We start from the raw sequence: 20,348 nt of genomic DNA on the forward strand, positions 1-20,348 counted from the left end.
TCCAGATTCCAGAGCCCGGCAGCTCACCGTGCGTTCTCAAGCGTCGTCCCCCGCACACCAGGCGAAGGGATTGGAGGGGTGAACTGTTATTAAACTTTGACACTTCCGCGATGAGACCATCAACGCGACCGGTCGGTGCCTCGGTTGATTACTATTTCCTGTCACGGTTTGCCCTCCCTCTATCCCGCTGCCAGGCACTCTGTCGTCACCAAGTCGTGTGCCGCTGGAACCGCAATTCCCCTGGCAGTCGTTTTGACAGGACGAAAATCGGCCGGAATTGGTATGTTTGAATCGCACGTGCAATACTTGCTCGTTCAAGTTGAAGCTCCTTTCTTCCTCTTCTGGCAGGCGCCTTGGTAAGCATATTTGTTCGCCGGCTTTAGACGAGAGGCGTTACCACCTTTGCTACGATCGATAGTGTGTTTCGGTGTGTGTGGTAGCATGTGAACGGAAGCTGTTATTGCTGGCATGGCGTCACGGTTGAGTTTGCACCGCTTTGATGGAAGTAATGGCCCCAGCGAAACGTTCTGTGTCTGTCCGTTTCGGTTTGGGTTTTCTGGTGAGGAAAATCGATGTGTGCGTGATGATTAGAAGAGCGCACAGGCAACTGAACTGGATACTGTTTGAAAAAGCTATTAGATTGTTGTTGGGTGGTATAATGAAACGCTACACTTTAATATGTGTGTGGCCGACGGGAAAGTTTTCGATGTTCAATTTAACGGTCTTGGTGTGAAGTGTGGTGGTTTTAATTGGCGGGATTTTTTTTTGGTGAAGTTGTGGTCTTTTGTGGTTAAAACTCGTGCTTTTAACAAAAATATGAGCAAATATATGCAGTAACATTTTATTGGACTTTGAAACGGTTGAAATTGTGTCTTTTGAAAGCAAAAATCTTGCTCTTGTTTTGATGTTAAAGAAACAATTTCGAAAAGCTGGTTTAGATCCCCAAACGACAACCTCAGTTGTAGGACTATCCTGCTGTAGGCTATCAAGAAGTCACTGATATCCAAGTTCATTAGTGGCACAGGAAGACCTTGACCGACAAAGGTTGTTGCGCCAGGAAGATTGAAGAATTAGAAGAAGTTCATCTACTTTTTATGTTCTTACTTACTAACTTACTTCTTTACTTATCAAGCTAGCTTACTTAACTTACTATCAAGATTTAATTTCAATAAAATTTAATGAAAAAATTAGTATGATGCATAGCTGTGATTTACTTACAGCTATAGCTAAAAGCTTTATACATGAGACATTCATCATACACTCTTTGTAATTAAAAACAACAGACACAAACCATGTTATCTTAAAACAATCCTATTTCTAGCTGAAACGGTAATTTTTCTCCTTTCCTATTCCCATTTCCATAACTATTCCCATTTCCTGTTGTGCAGTGTCTAATCGTCTTATCATACATTTCCATTTCTTTGCAGATTTTTAATGGTGTTCACATGTTTGGCCTTAAGTGTCTTCTCAACTATTCAGGAATACGAGGATCAAGCAATCGCCATCTTATTCGTAATGGAGATTATAGTAGTAATATGGTTCTCGATCGAGTTCTTCCTAAGGTACGTATGTTCGCACAAGCGCAAGCTTGCAGCACATGTTTCCCTTTATTGCTCCGGCACAATAAACAAATGACAAAAGAAAGCAGGAAAGCTCATCCCGTCACGAATTGTGCTGGCGCTCCGAGCGCACAAAGAAAACGGTAAGCAGTTTATCATATTGCCAGCGTGTCCCGCGTGTGGTATCCATTTCTCCGGCTTCGGTTTTTACCGACCGTTAAGGACGACAAACCGGGCGAAAAACGGGCACTCGCCGTGCTGTTCTGTCTGACATCGCTGCATGACGTTCCTTCATTTGTCTGCGCCATTGATCACGCTGACGTGCACCGGAAATTATATACGCATTGCCGTTATGCGACAGTGGCAAAGTGTATCCGGCGTGTACCCTCGGCACACGCGGTTTTGTGGCAAGAGGGGTGCGTGTGTTCACATATTATGACAGTTTCAAGTCCGGGTATACGGTGCCGGTTGGTTTATTTGTCGTCCAAAAACGCAACCTTTCGTGATGCGAACAAAAAAAAAAAGCATCATCGTCTTCGTTGCGTTGTGGCAGAGCATGTGCTTCTTATCCTGCGTGTTTTTGCTCGATTTTTGAAGCAATTTGTTCCTAGAATGGCTGTCCGTTTCGGGTAGGTTTGATAGGAAGCAAGCATAAACACGATCAGCGATACTGCACTAGTGCATTTCGATGCTCTCCCGTACACGTCCGACGTACTCCGCGCATCTATCAATCAAACATTCCTCAAACTGGCCCGGATATCCATTAAATCATGTTTCCCCTGGGTACACCACACCAGCAGCCAACCCCCCCCTCCCGCCACCGGGAGTAGGGTTTAGTGCATTGGGCAGTGCAGTCACGTTTATTGAATTCTCGCACGCCACGCGAGGTGTTTATGTCGGGTCTTAACATCTAGAATTAACACCCCTTTTGTGCTGGCCGATGGGTGCAAATTGAGGTTATATCTTAATCGATTTCTCCCATGGCAGGGCGTTGTTTGAGCTGCTTGTTTCCTGTGCTGTTGTGCGCTGTGGGCGTGTGTTGGTAATTTACAGCCTAGAAGCCACCTTCTTCCGGGTTGATTTACAGTGCACGCAACGCAGCGCGGGTCTTGTGCGGGATCCTGTGCGCTCCCGTGCTGCAGAATGTCAAGTGCTTTAAAGATGCAATACAGCCAAGCTCATTTCCTGCTATGTTGTATGCTGACCGCGTGGCATGGCCAGCCCGGCCTCGGTCGGGCGAGTGGGACAACTTGTGAATCATTTGATAGGGTGCTAACCGATCGTTTGTGGGCCGATTGTGACCCGAAGGCTTATCCCAACTGCTGCCACACTCGATTCCCTCCCCGGGGGCTGATTGATTGATGATTGATACGTTCAATTAACCGTTCGAGCATGGCCAGATCGCTGTTTGGATTCGCTCAATTTCAAACAAGCCACGGTACAGTGGCTGTGGCAGCGTTTGTTCACCATTTTACTTCCCACCCAGCGATGAGGTTTTCCCACCCGGACGCGTTGGGGAACGTTGGTACGTAGGTTGGTTTGGTGTGTGGTTGCGCTGGAGGTCGTAGTTCGATTGCGTGTTCTTGGTATGTGTTTTTTTTTTCTGAGGTCAATCGATGAAGCCAAGCGTAAGGAGGAGGTTGGGTGAGCAAGGTTGGAAGTCTAGTTGTTATCGCGCTGATGAGGCGGATTGGTGGCCCCTTTTCCAGGGTGGCTATTACATAACGTCGTTCTAGGTTCGTTGCGGTTCTCGGGAAGGTCTTTGCTTCATTCGGTGGGAGGATTTTTTCACCCTTGTTAATTAGAGCATATTTAACGTATTGGTCGTGTGCTGGTTGTAGGAGGATTAAAGGATCGATACGTTGGACGTGGGATTAAATACAGCAATTTACGAAGGACTCGGAAGGATCAATACATTTTTAAAGCGTTGGATTAAAGGTACATGAGAGTATCGTCCATTCAAACATGAACTACAAGGAAGAAATTACAGGGTTTGTCGTGATTTTGTGGCAATTTTTCATGGCTTTTAGACTGGCAGACATTCATGTCAATCCTACAATCATTCTGTTTTGATACTTTATAGTATTATCGAGTTTGATAAGGATGAGTATTGATTCTGGTACGAATGAATAATCCTTGAAATATACTGTCTATTTTATCTTTTAGTTCAGCATCGTAGGCAACAAACATCTTTTAGGAGTTCTTAAATTAGAGAGGAGTAATTCTGGTTCAGACCTATGAATCTTAATGAACATATTTTGAGATTCTCATATAATTCAATATCTTGAAAATCATAAACTCTAGCGATTAAAGGATTACCAAAGATTCATGAATCTTTGGAGTATCATGAATCTTTTTGAACTTACTGAATTAAAAAAAAAAATCACGAATCTCTAGATATTAATTTTTTGGTGATTCTAGAATCTTCAGACTCGATTTCTAATTTGAATTATTAATCACTAAAGATTCAAAGAAGAAAATCGAAACCAAATATTCATGAAGCACAATACTACTTAGAACACAATAGAACTTTAATTCAAAAAGAAATATTTTATGAGCCTGTATGTTCGAATATAAGATTATAATAAGTAAGTAATATAAAATAAAAATAAGTAATATAAAATTGAGTGAATTTTTACTACAAAAAATAAGAAAACTCATAAGATGTTTGATAATTTTGGCAGAATCTTAATGTTTGTTTTCTTGAATAATTTGAGCATCGTAAACTCTATCGTTTATAGTATTTTTGCAACAGCTCAATCACTTGATTGATTTTTACTTAAGCGAAAACTTTAAGATATTATTCTTTCTGGTCCATTTTCAATTTCAATCCAAACGACCGTGAATGACTGAATTTGCTGTACACCACACGAAGCTTATTCTACACTCTAAACGTGATAAAAACACAACTCGTTCGCAACAAATTATCCCTTTACGACTGACTGCGTAAATCGGCTGCGCCTAAATTACTAATATGCAATTCAACACTCGAGATATTATCGCTTCATCTGATTGCCTCGGGAAACTGTGGCACACTCCAACAACATGCAAGTTGTGTTGCTACCTCCATCCAGAGCAGCAGCAGCATCTGTATGTGTGATACTTCAATTAGCTGGCACATAATTACAACCATTACTCTTTTGCCGCACCACCCAAAGTTTGGCCCATTGCTGCGGTGCGTGCGGCTTTTATCGGCGAGAAAGCATGAGCGGTCGAATGAAAAGTTAATTTCGGATGCATCCCCTTTTCTTTTCTAATGTGTATAATTGGGTTTGGCGTAAGGGACGGGTGCGATTGCGTAACAGCATTGCGGCTCATAAATATCCGTTCCGTGATGGGTAGGTTCGTGGTGAGTAAAATTCGAAAAAAAAACAACACCAACAACACCAGCAAACCCCAAAAGCTATCCAATTACAGTGGTGACAACAACCATTTAATTAAACCCCGCTCGGTATAGGGGCTTGTTGTGGAGTAGGGGCATCGGTGGACGCGTTTGTGTAAAATTTAAATTCAACATAAATATGCTTTTAATTTGACATTTTCCCACTCGCTTCAGCCTGTGCTCATTTGGTGTATCATGCTTTTCTTTTTTTCCCACTTCTTTACTTCACAGACTTTGGTCATCAGGATGCCGTTCGCGTTATCAAGGAGCAGTGGGGAGGCTGAAGTTTTTAAAAAGGCCTTTTTGTATCATAGGTATGCGCAAGAGAGTGAGAGTGAGAGAATGGGAAGCCAGAATGTGTCACCCGCACGTCAGTGGGTTGATTTAACTTTTAAATAAATTTCCTTCCATTCCCCCCCCCCCTTTTTTTTCGCTCCACAGATATAGTAACGATAGCCGCCTCCATAGTGGTGCTCGTAATGGGAACATCCGGGCAGGTGTTTGCCACCAGTGCGCTTCGAGGGCTCCGCTTTTTCCAAATCCTGCGCATGGTGCGCATGGACCGGCGTGGCGGCACGTGGAAACTGCTCGGGAGTGTCGTCTACGCTCACAGACAGGTAAGCGGGGCTGTTGTACGGTGTACGATGGCCGAGTAACTTTACCTCCTCATTTCCGCCTGTTTGATCTTGCCTGCAGCCTCTCTACCCACTTGTGGGAAGTTGTTCAATTCTTCAAACATGAAGTGTAAACAGCTCGAACCACCACTAGCACTTCTTCACTTTCGAGCACTTTTGGCCCGATGCCGGGCGATCCGTTTCAGCCGTTTGTTTACTTACCCTGGCATCGTATGGGAGTTTGGTGAGCTGTCCTGTAAGCCAGGACTGGAATTTCTTCCTCTTCATATGAGCTGGCCCCTACCAGATGAAGTGAAGTATGTGTGAGCTTGAGTGAACAAACGTCAAGCTCCAGCGACAGGCTCTTTGTAGGACGGTATCGATTTCTTTGTCGAAAAACACACATAAAGCCGGCAAAAAAAGGTTCTTACCCTCATCTTTCTACCCTGTTGCGTCCGACCCGACGGGTCTCATCGATTATACGCATCGTTCTCCTACGGGGTTTTTTGCATTCTTCTTCCCAACATCCTTTCTTAAACGGACCTTGCCTTTATTGTACGTCCAAAATTGTTCGCTTGGACATTTTCTTGCCATTCCCACATCCACATGTTCGATGCTATTTATTGGACCGGGAGCTACGGGGAAAAATGCGGGAGATTGCACGCATGATTGGCAGGACACACAGGCGCGCACTACGCCTATTAGGGTTGGGCAGGATTTGAAAGGCTTCCTACTTCATCGGTCGGTTGTAGAAGCTATTCCGATGGCTCTGCCATCGTTTTACTGCTGCCCGATGGAGTTGTTTCCGTTGAAATCCATCCCGAAGTAGCCGGTATGGGAGCCAGACGATGGGACGACTCCATGCCCTGCAAAATGGGTAGTTTCTTTTGCTTTCTTTTTAAAAGACGCGCTGTGGGAATAGTGGTTGGAGCTGCTGTGTCGAAGCAGAGCGAAAAAGAACGAAAAAGGAAGAAGACATCGCTGATAACAGTCAGGATTTTGCTGAACCGAGATCAAGTGGCATTCGAGGATGGGATCATGGATGGAAACAGTAATGGTCAGTTACGGTGTGGCACTTTTCTCCGAGCTGTCACGATTTGTCGTTGCGGAACGTTTGGCCGTACCATTTTGGAGCTTTTCTTCGCTGACGTCGAACCTGATGCCATGGTGTGGACTGGTTGAGGTCAGTGTGTGGGTTCCTGTGTGTGGCTGTGTACGAGCAGTTGACGAGTGGAGCAATATTTGCTCATCATCTGGATAGTCCCGATGCAGTAAGCGAGTGCACTGAAGTGTAACTGGTGTGTCATATGTTGGTGCTTGCCTGCCTTCTCGGTTCAAGGAAGACTGGTATGAAGTTTGAAAAGACGGTGGCGCATTAGCTCTCGAAGACTAATGAAGGAGAATCGATGATCGAACGCAATACTTCCACTCTTTCAAGTGGAAAGCAAAGCAAAGATGGGGGGCAAAGCATAATTGAGCAAGCTTTGTGAATGGGCAAGCGGGAGACATGTGAGAAGAATTTTAACTGCTGCTCGATTCATGTTTAACCCCCGTCGTTCAACGCTGGCAACGTTCCATTAGCGCGCGTAACAACATGCTGCTAACATGTGCCGAGCGCAAAAGTGCCACAACAATTTACTCCTAATAACAATAATCGTGCATAATTTAGCGCACGTAGCGGTGGCATGGGGATGAGCAAGCAGGGATGTGAAGCCGGACGGGGAAACGGGCAACCTTCCGCTTGAATGAAAATTATTAATGATCGTGTTAGCAAACGCGGCACCAGGCGTCTCCATCGATGGCTGACATGTTGCGGTGCTCACCCGCAGCTAGCAGCTTCCGCCGTCCGATTGTTTTCGGCCTTTTTCGTTTCGGTTACGATCGTTCGGTGGGTGGTTTTCGCAAAAGCGCGTATTTGCACGATGATGAACGTCAAGTGCACGAGGCCGCACGCACACTGGGCACAATCGCATCGGCAACGGCGGACAAACGTTCCGCCGGCCATAACCATCATCCATCATTTTTCACCGAAGCAGATAACGCGTACTGTCAGGCGAGTTTGTACCACTCATTTTCCGGTAAGAAACAAAGCGCTCGCGAGGATGTCAAGTTGCCTGAAAGGGAACTAAATCAATCTGGGCACAGTGCGAGCAACTTTTGCTCCAAAAAAACCCTTTTCTCTCAAAACTTACGCCGAAAAGCCCTTCTACACATTGTTTGTGTTTGGTGTTGTGTTTGGCAAGGATTGCCGCAAGCAATGGGGGGAGAGTGTGAGGGAGACATGGACCGGCACTTTTCTTGGAAAGTTCCGACACAAACAATTAGCATCCGGTAAAGGCCCTCCGGTTCGGTAGGGAACGTTCGCTTGGCCGGCCGAATCATGCGCTCGCGTCCATTGTAGTGTAAATTTTGAACGTTTTTTTCGTCTTCCCCATGCTAATGTTCAACAAAACTTGTCGTACCAAGGTTTGGCTCTAAATAAAGTTGATGGCGATGCAACACAACCACAGTGGAGATTATGCTGACAGGGAAAGCTGCCCGTTTTAAAAGGAACGGCAATGATGGAGTAAGCGGGCTGGTATGATAGAGCCTTTCCGGATGTCCGGCAGGTGGTTGAGATGAGTAATGGAACACACTTTCGTTGTTTTTCCTGACCACATGGGAAAATGTACCACAACTTCACTCTTCATTTACCTTGCCGCGCTGCAAACCTACAGGCACACATACACACCAACCACTCAGTAACGATCTTGTTTTTTGTTTGTTTTGTTTCTTAATCCATTGTGTATCTGTGTGCGCCATATGCTATTTAGGCGGTCAGGCCGGGTTTAGAGCAGGGCAAAATAAAATCATTTAATTTCATAACCCTTGCTGATTTATGCGGCCATTAAATCCAGACCGGACCGATGGTGGAGCGGTTTCTGCTCTACTGATACTATCAGTTCGAATTATGGTTGCCATTACGGGTATGAAAATATCATTTTATAGTTTCTTCATAAATTACTTAAATCGGCCAATCCACAGGAGCTCTGCCATACACTGATTTTGCTGTTGCATGTGTATCACATCAGCTTACTTCGAAAAGAATTATTTGCTATTTTTTGTTACATTTGTTTACAAACTTTGTTGTTTAAATTTTCATAACATTGTTCGAAACTAATTGTCGAATGGTTTGCTAATGAATTATTGAAGTTGAGATTTTAGTTATATTGAAGTTGATTAAGTTGTCCTGGATTGAATATTGAATAAATGAATGAAATAATACATCCTTACATGGGTAGAATCGCTTCATGTTAAATTGCCATTTCCAATACCCTTGTTTCTTATTATGGAATTGTCATAAGCTAGTTATTTGCTTCACTAGTCGACCCAAATTGGGTGTCCTTATCTAATTTGATGTATCGTATTTTTCGTCCTTACAGAAACCCAAGCACTAGAAAAGGCAGAAATTATCAGAACAATCAGTAAACCATTTCCTTCCTTTATAACGCTTATGTACTCTTATTGCATTTTAAAAGCCTTGTTTACCTAATCTGTTTAAGAAAATATGTATATGTTTTGTAAGAAATTTTCGAAATAAAATTAAGCCTCTCTTCAAGGTCTGTTGCAGATCTCGCTCAAATCCTGGTAGTTTTCAAACGAAATGTAATTATCAAACAAACGCTTCGCAATTGAACATTTACGTTCCAAATTGCAGTAATATTCATAATATTGGTATTGCTTTTGAAGCCAACCGGGAACCAATCTTCGCCACATGCCATGCCACCAAGCCACGGTGCTATTATTTATTCACCATTCGAAATGAACAGCTTTCTAATGATACATCAGCTCTTGGTCTCGATATCTCTAGCAGTAAGGTGATGCAGTTTCGCCCGTCAGTATATTTTAATTTAGCAAGTTAATGGTGAGCAAACAGGCATGCCGGTTGGGATGCGACGAGTGGGACGCACACGTAGCATATATTCAATTACATACCGATGAATTCTATCTGTGGCAACGCTCGACCGTATGCAATTGCGCTACCTGCAATCTGTAGCGAGACTTCATTAAGATAATGGTCGTCGGGTGTGTCGGAGTAAGCGCGTGCAAGGGAATATATAGATGTATATATGTTTTTGCAGCATCCAAATGCAATTTGTGCAATCCGCGTGGTACACAGTTTGCACGGTTCGAGTTTTACCTGTTGGTTCCGATTTCGCCGCGATATGCCAGCTGTACGAATGTGTTCCGTGCCATTTTTCCTCCCTAGCCTCGGCCTTGCTGCTGCACCATTGCTAACCAATGTCGTGGATTGCGTTTTAGCACGCTCTGCGGAAGCTTACTCCGGCTGCACTTAATTGCAAATACATTTGCTTGTTTTCCGTGCCACTGATAATCCGGTTTTCCGATTCGCTTTTACCAGCGCACCGGGATGCGGGTGCACGGGGCAAAAAGTGTAACAATATTTCATTTAACTTTCATAATTGTTTCCATTCCTGTCGCTCCCTCGTCGGTCGGTGGAAACCATTTCCCATTCCCCACGAATGCCGGTGCACTACTGTTCGTTCGTTTTCTGCTTTGCGTTCCGTTCCGCTGCAGAGGCTTTACTTTACGTGCAGGTTGTGTCTCGGTGCTTGGTGGTGGATGGTTCTGCCGCTAAACAAAGTGAAATTAATGAAGAATGATTGTGTTCGTATGGTAAATCGTATCCACCGTTACTAGTGGCTGGGTAGATGATTGTGTTTGTGTGTTTTGGGCGGGCTGCCGGTACCTGTGTACTGCGGAAGAATAAAATTGTTTGTATTCTGTCTGAAAAGGTCTTTTATTGGTTTTGCTGTATTTATAATAGGAACGAAGGGGTAGCGCAATTTCCTAGTAGTATTGGAATAAAAGGAAATAGCAGTATTGCAGGGTTACTTACTCTTGAGTGTACTAAATAATTATAGTTTAAATTGTATCTAAATAGTTATCTTTTTAATGCACAAAATCCAAAACAACAAGTTGTGCTTCCTGTAATGGTAACTCTTTTATACAGGATTGATTGCAGCTTCGAAAAATCGAAATATTGTAACTACAACCTCACCCAAAACCCCTGAAAACTCGGCCAAACCTTACCCGCTGTCCAAGCGCTTCGTAGCACATTGGCAAATTTATGTTGCCAGCGTTACCGCCATTGCTGTGAGGCGGATTAGTGCTCGCACCAGCCAGCCGGTGTTATCGGCCTTCAGGCAGCGATCGGCAAATTCAAAGTAAACGAGCACGGCCAGCTGGCGCGCCACGGTATGAAGGATTAAATTTCAATTAATAATCCCCAAAAACATGACCAACTCCTTTGCCCAGCAGCGTGCAGCCACTCTTCATACACCGTTTTGTGCATGGATGGACAAAATCGTCGGCCGAATCGTTTAATCTGGGTAGCATGCATACGCCGAAGCACTTGGGAAGCCAACTGTACGACTTGCAGTGGGACGTAGTGGAAAGTTAATAGCAGTTAAACATTTTTTAAGCTTTAAGTGCAATAATTTCATTTCGGTGTGGTTTGGCATTTCACAAAAGTTTTAATTGAGCAAAAGAAACGTGAACAAATGCAGCTAGCAGCAGTGTAATAAACTGTAAATCCACTTTTGCTACTCCAGTGAATGATATTTAACGATTGTGCTGCTTTTGCTGTTTGCATATCCCTCCAGGCGGGATTATTTCTTTATCAACCAGGGACAAATAAAGCCTTTGTATGCTTTTCGCTTCTCGCTTCCATTGAAAGAAGGGACAGTGTATATCAAATGTTAAAAAATCACACCTCTGGTACAGTGAGCTACGCAAGAAAGGGAGCGAGAAGGAATTAATTTTCATTAAGCCAAATGGCCGATGCCTATTAAGATAAGATGATACCAGCCGCCAGTCGCTTGCAATGTGCGGATTTATTCAATTGCAATTTGTAAAGACAATCGCACGCTGCAGCACCGGCAGCACCCCTCGTCGACAGCCGATAACGATCAGGCGCTCAACAATCATCAGGCTTACCGTTTCCTCTGGGCGTCGGCGATTAGGTTGTTTGTTCAATTAGATAAGACAATGATGCTACCAATCGCTATTGACGTATTGAGCGGTGCGCTAGCGGTACGTTGCATCTGCGATAAACAGGTTGTTTGCAAATAATTGGATAATAGATTGATTGGGAGGATAATTTTTGTAATTGAAAAAGCGGTGCTTCAGAAGTCCGAGCGCCAGTACTGCGTTATGCATGTCGTGCTACTACACTTTGGTTGTTTTAATGAAGACGAATGACTTGCCCTTGACATGAAACAGTAAACGATGCAATAATATACATCAAGCTGTGGGAAGTTGTCATTTTCGGTTGATGAGTTCATGTTAAGGCTGAATAATGTATTATTCATTTTTGAATATTCAATTATCATGGGATAGACACTTTTTAACCCCATCAAGAAGAATTGATGAAGCAACATATAACGCTATGTGTGGGACATGCCAAGCTCTTAAAAAGATATTATCCTTAATTCCCTTCCAAGTCCGTTGCGGGTGAGTTCTTGATTTCCAAACTGAAACCTAGCTGGCCCTATTTCTTATGCTTAGCTGATGTCGAGATGCGTTCAACGGTTGCGTCAGCGAATCTCACGGCTGCTCGTTGGAATGCGCTGACGGTGTCCGGTGTCGTGTTGACCTACCGCGTTAAGTCTGTGTCTTGTCTTGTGCCAAGTGTCTTGTTGCATGTGCGGTCACATTAGTATTTGCAGCCAATTTTCAGATTAGACTCATACGACCCTAAGCATACATACTCAAATATTTATGTACAATATATCATAATTCCCATTTAAAGTATGAATAATTTTATGATAATGGGGCCTTCACGATTCTAGTTAGTTTTTTTTGTATGAAGTTTGACAGTTGGAGGCTGAAATCATGTAAACACTCCATACAAAACCACACAAAAAACTAGCCTGCAATTTTCAGTCTAGATTATTCTAGCCACAAAGCTAGAATTAGATTCGAGTACCTGCTCGAAAACACGGTATTGTTTACATTTATCCAAAAGTGCATTAAAGAGATCAGGTGGTGGAATCTAGAATCAAAGTGTATGTAGTCCAGGTGGTCTCATAGCATTTTTTTAACCAATTTTGAACATCTCTTTTTGACAGAACGAGTGAAAACTTTTGCTCCAAAGAGCTTTCTGGAGGCTTGACGAATACTCAAAACACTCTTACAATCTTCATTCCAAAGCAGAAGCGATAAAAATCAGCCTTCTAAATTCATACACCTTGGGATAAGGACACCTGTAGATAGCTGCTCGAAAACTGCTATAAAATGAAAACAGCTGACAGGCTGAAATTTCAGCCTACGAACTTCAAACGGAAAGGGCCCCAATGTTGAAGCTTTCATTTCAAAGTCTTCGATTGTATAGTCAACATATAAAAGCTTCAACGATTTATAGAGTAGATATAACTGCTGTTTTATTTCTGATAGGTATACATAGCTTGATAACACCAAGCAACCCTTTCATGAGTTAGATTTTCAAAAAAAAAGTATTTTTATAGTTCTTTTGATACAAACAAAAGATTCAAAACCATCGACAGGAAAAAAGCAGATCTTAGAAAACAAAATTGAAGTCAGAAATGAAAATGATGCGAAGCGTCGTTTGATTAAGACCTTGGTCAATATTTCTCATCGTCCAGGAGTCGAATATGTATCCTTCAGTACCTCATTTTGTAGAAAATAGATGCCAATTTCTTTGTATTCCCTTTCATCCCCACTCATCATCTAAAGCCTAAATAACGCTTACCTTTCCACCTTACCTGCACGTGTCTAAACGAAATCGTTGCCGGTTTAATATTCCAACCCAGCCCGAAGCGTTTCCGAGCTTCGATTCGGGCTCTAGATTAATTTTGCTCCACCCAAACCCCGAACCACAGGAACCATCCCAGCGTGTGTGCGTGAGTGTTTAGTTCACCCGATCGGCTGTGTGCTACGAATCGGTCACGTGTGCATGCCCATCGTGTATCCTTCCACACCTTTGCTGTGGTTTCACACGAACTCCATCCCTTTCTCTCTCTCTCCGCATCGTAAGTGGAAGCCCACATGTCTTGTGATTATGGGCGCGTGTGTGTGTTCGTGGATCATGGCTACCGGGCTAATGCTGAGGCTAATTCCAATTTTACGATATCCCTCCTATGTTGCCCTCCTCCCATTCCCAAACCGGACACCGAACGAACACACTCACACACACACACACCAACAGCCACAGGAAGCTTTAAGCACGGGAACGGCTGAGTCAGTGTGTGGAGCCTGGTCACCATTGCAAACCGCATTATCCTTGGACTCATTTAATTTCCTGTTCTAGCGAAGGACTTTTACGCCGAAACCGTTTCACCCGTCGCCTGCCATCGCGTCTGCCCGTGTAAACTAACTATCTTTCATTTCTTCTCTTTCTCTCTCTCTCTCTCTTTCTCTCGCTCTCGTTCACAGGAATTAATTACAACCTTGTATATAGGGTTTCTGGGCCTTATTTTTGCCTCGTTTTTAGTGTATTTAATGGAGAAGGATGTAAGGGGAACCAAGTTCAGTAACTTTGCTCAAGCGTTGTGGTGGGGTGTGGTAAGTAGCAACGATTTCGCTTCTCCTTTTCTTTTGCCATTCCCTTTTCAGAACTTTAATCGAAAGTACACAAACAGAGCGCACAAAAAGGAACATCATGAACGAAGGCTCGCCAGCTCGCGGGCTTTCCTCCCACACAGGCGCACCCGATTTTCAATATTCAACGGAAGCAAATTAAATTCTAAATTATTGCACCGCAGGAGCGCGTGTATGTGTGTGTGTGTGTGTGTGGACTGGTCGTCGTTGGGCCCCAGGAGTTGGATGTAAAAATGTACTCCCCACGTGCTGCCCCCTCACCTAGATAAGCTCGGAGCCCCTTCAAAACGGATACCTTTAATTTATGCAATAATATAAATATTTCCCGGCCACCCCCATTTCTCATCCGGGCGGACGGGTCCGTGGGCCTTATGAGAAATAGTCGGAATACACATTACTTCCACTTTCTTACAGGGTTTCCCACGATTTATTGGTCGGTTCCCATCAATTTTTGGTGGGTTCCCATATTTTTTTGGTGCGTTCCCACGATTTTTGGCCGTTTCCCAGAATTTTTTGGTCCGATTGTATTGATATCAAATCTGAAAATACCAATAAATTATAGGAACGAACCAAAAATCTATGAGATACGACCAAAAAATCGTGGGAACGCACCAAAAAATCATGGAAACTGACCAATAAATCGTGGGAAACCCTGTATCATCGTTTCTTTGCTTATTTTTTCTCTCTCTCTCTCTCATTTCACCAACAACACATGCACGACGACGTGTGGGCTCGACCCGGCCGTACCGTTCATCCCGGCAGATAACGCTGTGCACGGTCGGGTACGGCGATATGGTGCCGGAGACGTGGCAAGGCAAAATTATAGCGTCGTTCTGCGCCCTGCTAGGCATCTCCTTCTTCGCACTACCCGCGGTAAGTGTTTATTTATTAATTTTTCTTATTAGTTTACTCGCCCAGTGGGTCGCGGTTGTTCACGGGGGTAAATCGGTACAAGAAAAATGGTCCCTATATGGTTGTTACTGCTACTGCCAATGCCAAAACAAAAAAGGATTGTGCGGACTTGTTCAAACCCAACCCGGACGGCTGTTAATAGCTGATCGAGGCTATTAATTTTACTTTGTAATGTCCGGCTTCCTGCTGCCACAACGCACACTGCGCCTTAGGTTGGCTACTTGAGACGCTTGACCCATAAGATCCTGCGGGTGTGTGTGTGTGTGTGCGTGTGCTGCGGGGTCGAAGTGTAAGCGGCTAAGCTGGCCTGATTTATAGAATACACACAGCTTTTAGTATTGCGTCGTGCCGTTTTGCTTCGGATCGGTGCCTTTACTGTGCGTATAAATCAGCGTCCCCTTTACAAATGGAAAAACCACCCCAAGGGAGTCGTTTTACAACGTTGCCATGGACAACAGGCAGGTGTAGAATTACGCACGGACAAATGAATGCGACGGTAAAGGGAGCTGTATGCTCCTGTCGCTACGAGATAAACAAGTCGCAAGTCTTATAAGCATACAAGTAATAGGAACGAACATCTAGATGTGTATCGAAAGGAGTCAAATAAGATAAATCCATTAACATGATAAGATGTTAAATATTAAACACAGAACAATAAATGAAAGAAAGTAAATGTCCCAAGTGTTGTAAGAAACAAAAGATTCATTTTTATACTCCTTTTGACATTTTTCATTTAAATATGAAAGCTCAGTACTTAATATTTCATATATATTTCCAAAGAAACTTGAACTGCCTAAAGCCTTTTTTGTAGATAATTTTCAAAACATCAATGCTAAAATAAAACTGTAAATTACTAACCTTGTGCTTGCAGATGTTGAGTTATATAATTCCTTTTTTGAATAAAAAATTCTCAAGGAAGCCTATGTTTGCCAACATTTAGAACTTTGTTGTTAGCAATCTATTTTTATTGTTCCATTTCCAAGGAATTCATGTTCATGCAAACGAAAAAAAAGCCTTTTTTGCGCCTTCTTTCCATTTCCCAAAAATTGAGGCAAAAGTTTTTCCACCTTCTTGAAAACGTGAGCGCCCTTCTGGTGGAAATAAATTTTACAATGGACGCTTTCACCAAACAGCTTCCATGTGCTAGAGGGCTCGCCATGGCTTACGGGGGCTGGTGCATGTTCTGCAAGATAGAACTGGGAGTATAACCACAAAATCCTTCCCGATCCCACCCATTCCTCTTCCCCGTGGGCTATGACGTGAAAATGAAATATTATTACGACATAGACCACTTCCGTCCGGGCCGTAAATTCAATTAGAAGCAATCTGAAAAATGAGTGATTTCTGTCCCGTCGGAGGTGTTTGTGTGTCCGTGTGTGTGTATGATTTTGTGGGCAAAAATACCATCGTCCGGAAATCTTCCACTCATCGACCTAGAGCCTGCTACCAGCCAGAACCATCTCCAATGGAGCGCAAGAACGTGCTCTGTCCGAAACTATTTACCCTCTAAAATACGTTCAGACCCGCCCAGCCCGGTCTGCTGGACGATCGGACAGTAGAGCAGCGAAGAAAAAAAAAGCGAATAAATAAATAAGTTACTGAGAAACTTTGAACATAAAACGAATGAACTTTTAAGCACGTGCCTTTTGCATTGTGACGGTTTGGAGGGAAGTAGAAGGGAAAAGAAGCTCACAGCAGCGCCCGTTCGACACGGTACGTCAAAACTTAAACTTGAAAGCCGTTGGAAAGGCGAAAGATTGTCGGCTGCCCCATGCACCCAGTGTCCCATCCCTCTTGCTGCAACGTGCAACGCTCTTGCCGTCGCCCGCCGCCATGAACAACCGAACGAGTCTTGTGAACACGCCCAGAAGGACGGCGTGCAGGACTTTTCATTTGCTCCCATCGCAACGGTTTGTAAGGGTACGCTTTAGCATCCCGAGTGTATAATATTTTTAAAGCACGTCATGCTTGACCCTCAACCATGTGAAGTGCTCTCGTCGGTCGTCGAGTCGTACCAACCTGTCCGGCCAGTGCTGAAGTGGAGCACCGTAAACACACCGACACATGGCCCGCAAGCCGCCAGCCAAACGCCCGACGGCGACACTGGGCGCCATCTCGTGTCGAGCGGATTCAACCTCTTTATGTTTTGCTGCCATCGACTCAGCCCTCTCGCTGAGAGGATAAATCTTGCATTGCTGACCTCCTTCTGGGAAGCTGGTCTACCTTTCATGGTACAGCGGTGGTGCTGTGGTGGCCACTGTGGTGTTGCGTGGGAAGTTTTTTTGTTTTTTATCGGCATGGCTGTAATCATGTTCTAGGTTGACGTTCGCTACCTGCTGCACACGGTCGCTGTGTGCAATTGATGCCAATTATTGTGTGAAAGTTCGTTGTTACCGTTTCGCACGTGGGGTGTACTGTGCACTAAGAACTAAGTACTAGTGACGAGTGGTTTTAATGGCGAGAAGAAAGGTGAGAAGAACACAGCAAAGGATGCACAATGAAACTGTTGCTTTTAATTTATTTTCATGTCAAATTGCACGATGTGGAAGGTACGTAACTTCACTCGAGAGTTGCTAGCAAGACGATGGACATTCTTTGAGACATTTGTCTACTTTGAAGAGTATTTTACTATTCTTGTCATATCTTGTCTTGAGAGTAGAGCTGATTTTGATTCGTTGGAATTAATGTTCAGCTAGGAAATATCCCAACAAATGCAGCAAATTGTTACAATTTTAGAACAATAATTATACTTTAAAGGACGAAATAGATTAAGAACAAAATGCTGTAAAATGTACTATTACAAGATAGCTGTAATAGAAATGGTTGCAATGTTTTAAGTCCAAAGTAATATGTTAACTGTGTTTCGCATAAGCGTTAAATGATACACTAAATTAATATGCTGTAGCCATTATTATAGCAAAATGTTGTTTATTCTGTATGTATTGAACATCGTACAGCAGCTTTTAGTTCTACACTTTCCAAGAAAGCAGCACCTGGGAGCATGTTTGAAATCTAATTAGAACCTTATTCCAGCATTGCATAAAATTAATCACGGGACACCATACGGTGGGTGCAAATTGCTATTATTTATCTCTTTTTCTGTGTACCGCGTACCGTGACCTCGCTCAAGAAACCAACCCGGCAATGGCAGCTGCCAGCGAATCGCAACCGCCATTGCAGTACCGGTGCCAGTTCGTTTAATCATGCCTCGGCATGCCACCTGTTTTCTTTCCACCGGCAGGGTATCCTGGGTAGCGGGTTCGCCCTGAAGGTGCAGCAGCAGCAGCGCCAGAAGCACATGATCCGGCGCCGGCAACCGGCCGCGACGCTGATACAGTCGCTCTGGAGATGTTACGCCGCCGACGAGCACTCGATGTCCGAGGCGACGTGGAAAATCCACCAAGTACCTTTACCGTCGCCCCCACCATCGTAAGTAGTTTCCGTTTCCGGTTGTGCATGAACCACTACTGCCCCGTAACCCCACTACTGTCCCGTAGCCTTTGCCTGCCTGCCTGTCTGTCTATCCGTCCGTCCGTCCGTCCGTCCGTTCGTCGCTCCAAACCGTTTCACTGCTCTTCCTTGCACTGTTTCATCCTCCGTCCTTCACGCACACTCTCTCCCTCATACTATCAACGCCATTGCACCAGAGTATATTGCACCGTGATCATCTTTTATCTGCACCATAAGCACTTACTCTCTCTCTCTCTCTTTCTCTTTTTATGTGTCATTTGCCCAACCTCCCCATTTGTCGCTATCTACCATGTTCTCCCATCAAGCTCTGTGTGCACTCTCCAACTATCGCTCGCGTCAGGGAAACTCACAATACTTCAATACAGTCCGAGTTTCCCCGAGCATTCCTTTTGCTTTAAAAAAAAACTCTGCATCGAGCGCCTGATGGATGCTTTCACAAGGCAATGCCAATTGCTCATCTTTCCGCTCCTTTCTGTCATCTAAACGCCAACCATCTGGTGAACGAGTTTGTACGAGCTGCATTCCTTTTCATCAATGTTTCGCAACATTGTGCTATTATGTTCTACACTCGTACGATGTGGGCCAAGAGCCATACTTGTTCTTCAGCCCGCGCAATTGGTACGCTTGCGATGTTTGCGGCCGTTTTTGATCTTTGACACATTTTTCCTTATTTTTTTTTCAACTTTTGGAAGGAGAAAAGCGTTTCTTTTAAAATTGTGCAACTTTTCACCCTATTTATGTTCTCTTCTGTCTCATTCCATCATCCCTGTTTCGAGCATTTGTCGTATCGTCTGTGTTGTACCATGCAACTTGCAACAAAAATGGGAGCAATGTGTATGCTCCGTTACATGCCTTGTCTCTTTTTAATCTATTTTCTCATCCGTCCCCTACTGTACATCGTGTGATCATGTTCGTTGTACCTCTTTCTATGTTCCATTTCGTTTTGTGTTTTCATGTGTATCTCTTTTTTCTGTTTTATGTGTTTTCCTTCCGTTATCTCGTTTGTTATCTGTCATACTTTCTCCTCTTGTCTGTACATACCGATGTGTGCCTTTCGACGTTTCCTTGCGATGTATTCTCAATCGACTTGTCTTGTCGTTATTGTACCCCTTTTTTTCATTCTTATCTTTAAGATGGTCTTTTACATTTCTGTTTCGTATGTTTGTTCTTTCGTACCTCATTTTCGTACTGGATATTAATGTTTTCTGGTTTTTTTTTTCGTCTCAAAACGATCCTTGCTCTTTGTGTCGAACGACTTGCTGTTTTGACGTACCTTCCAAGCTCCTAAGCATAAAGCATTGCACTTACCAAAGATGTGTTACGTGTTCTTGAGCATTAAAGAAAACCGAAAATAAGTTTCCGTTCCATATTTCATTTCAAACTTTTCGAACTCAATTTTCGGACCAACTCTTCGAAGCATCGCTTACGGGGCATGGAAAGTTAGTTACCGATTTCAGGCTTCACCACTGAAAACGTTACGCCATCCGTCGGCTTTTTTGGTCCCTTCATCCTGCAGTCTCGTCCCTCCTCCTCCCCCGGTTCCGTGCATTTTGTATTTTGGATTTTCCCGGTGTAGAGCAAAACTTGTTACGAAAAGCAAAACTGCCTTAAGTCGTCCGACGAAGTGATCGTCCAACATCATCCTCCAAAAATCAAACCGCTTGCAAGCCCCGTTCCGTATACCACCTTACTGTACTACTCTGTACGTCTTTCATCTGATATGCAAAACAAAAAGAATTATAATTTATACATACATATATATGTGTACGTGTTTTTGATTCGTTTTAT

At 43.7% G+C, this 20,348-nt stretch overlaps 1 protein-coding gene across 9 annotated transcripts in view; it reads left to right on the top strand.

Moving 5' to 3' along the window:
* LOC121593283 (potassium voltage-gated channel subfamily KQT member 1-like) overlaps positions 1-20,348 on the top strand; it is a 159,396-nt gene that overhangs the window by 64,638 nt on the left and 74,410 nt on the right. For all 9 annotated transcript variants that reach the window (XM_041915525.1, XM_041915526.1, XM_041915518.1 and 6 more), the window contains 6 exons: positions 1,428-1,562; positions 5,173-5,255; positions 5,383-5,558; positions 14,013-14,141; positions 14,940-15,050; positions 18,331-18,518. In XM_041915525.1, coding sequence (XP_041771459.1) covers positions 1,428-1,562; positions 5,173-5,255; positions 5,383-5,558; positions 14,013-14,141; positions 14,940-15,050; positions 18,331-18,518 — 822 coding nt within the window. The remainder of the gene's footprint in view (positions 1-1,427; positions 1,563-5,172; positions 5,256-5,382; positions 5,559-14,012; positions 14,142-14,939; positions 15,051-18,330; positions 18,519-20,348) is intronic.

This window comes from Anopheles merus, chromosome 2L (assembly GCF_017562075.2).
Source record: "Anopheles merus strain MAF chromosome 2L, AmerM5.1, whole genome shotgun sequence".
NCBI lineage: Eukaryota > Metazoa > Arthropoda > Insecta > Diptera > Culicidae > Anopheles > Anopheles merus.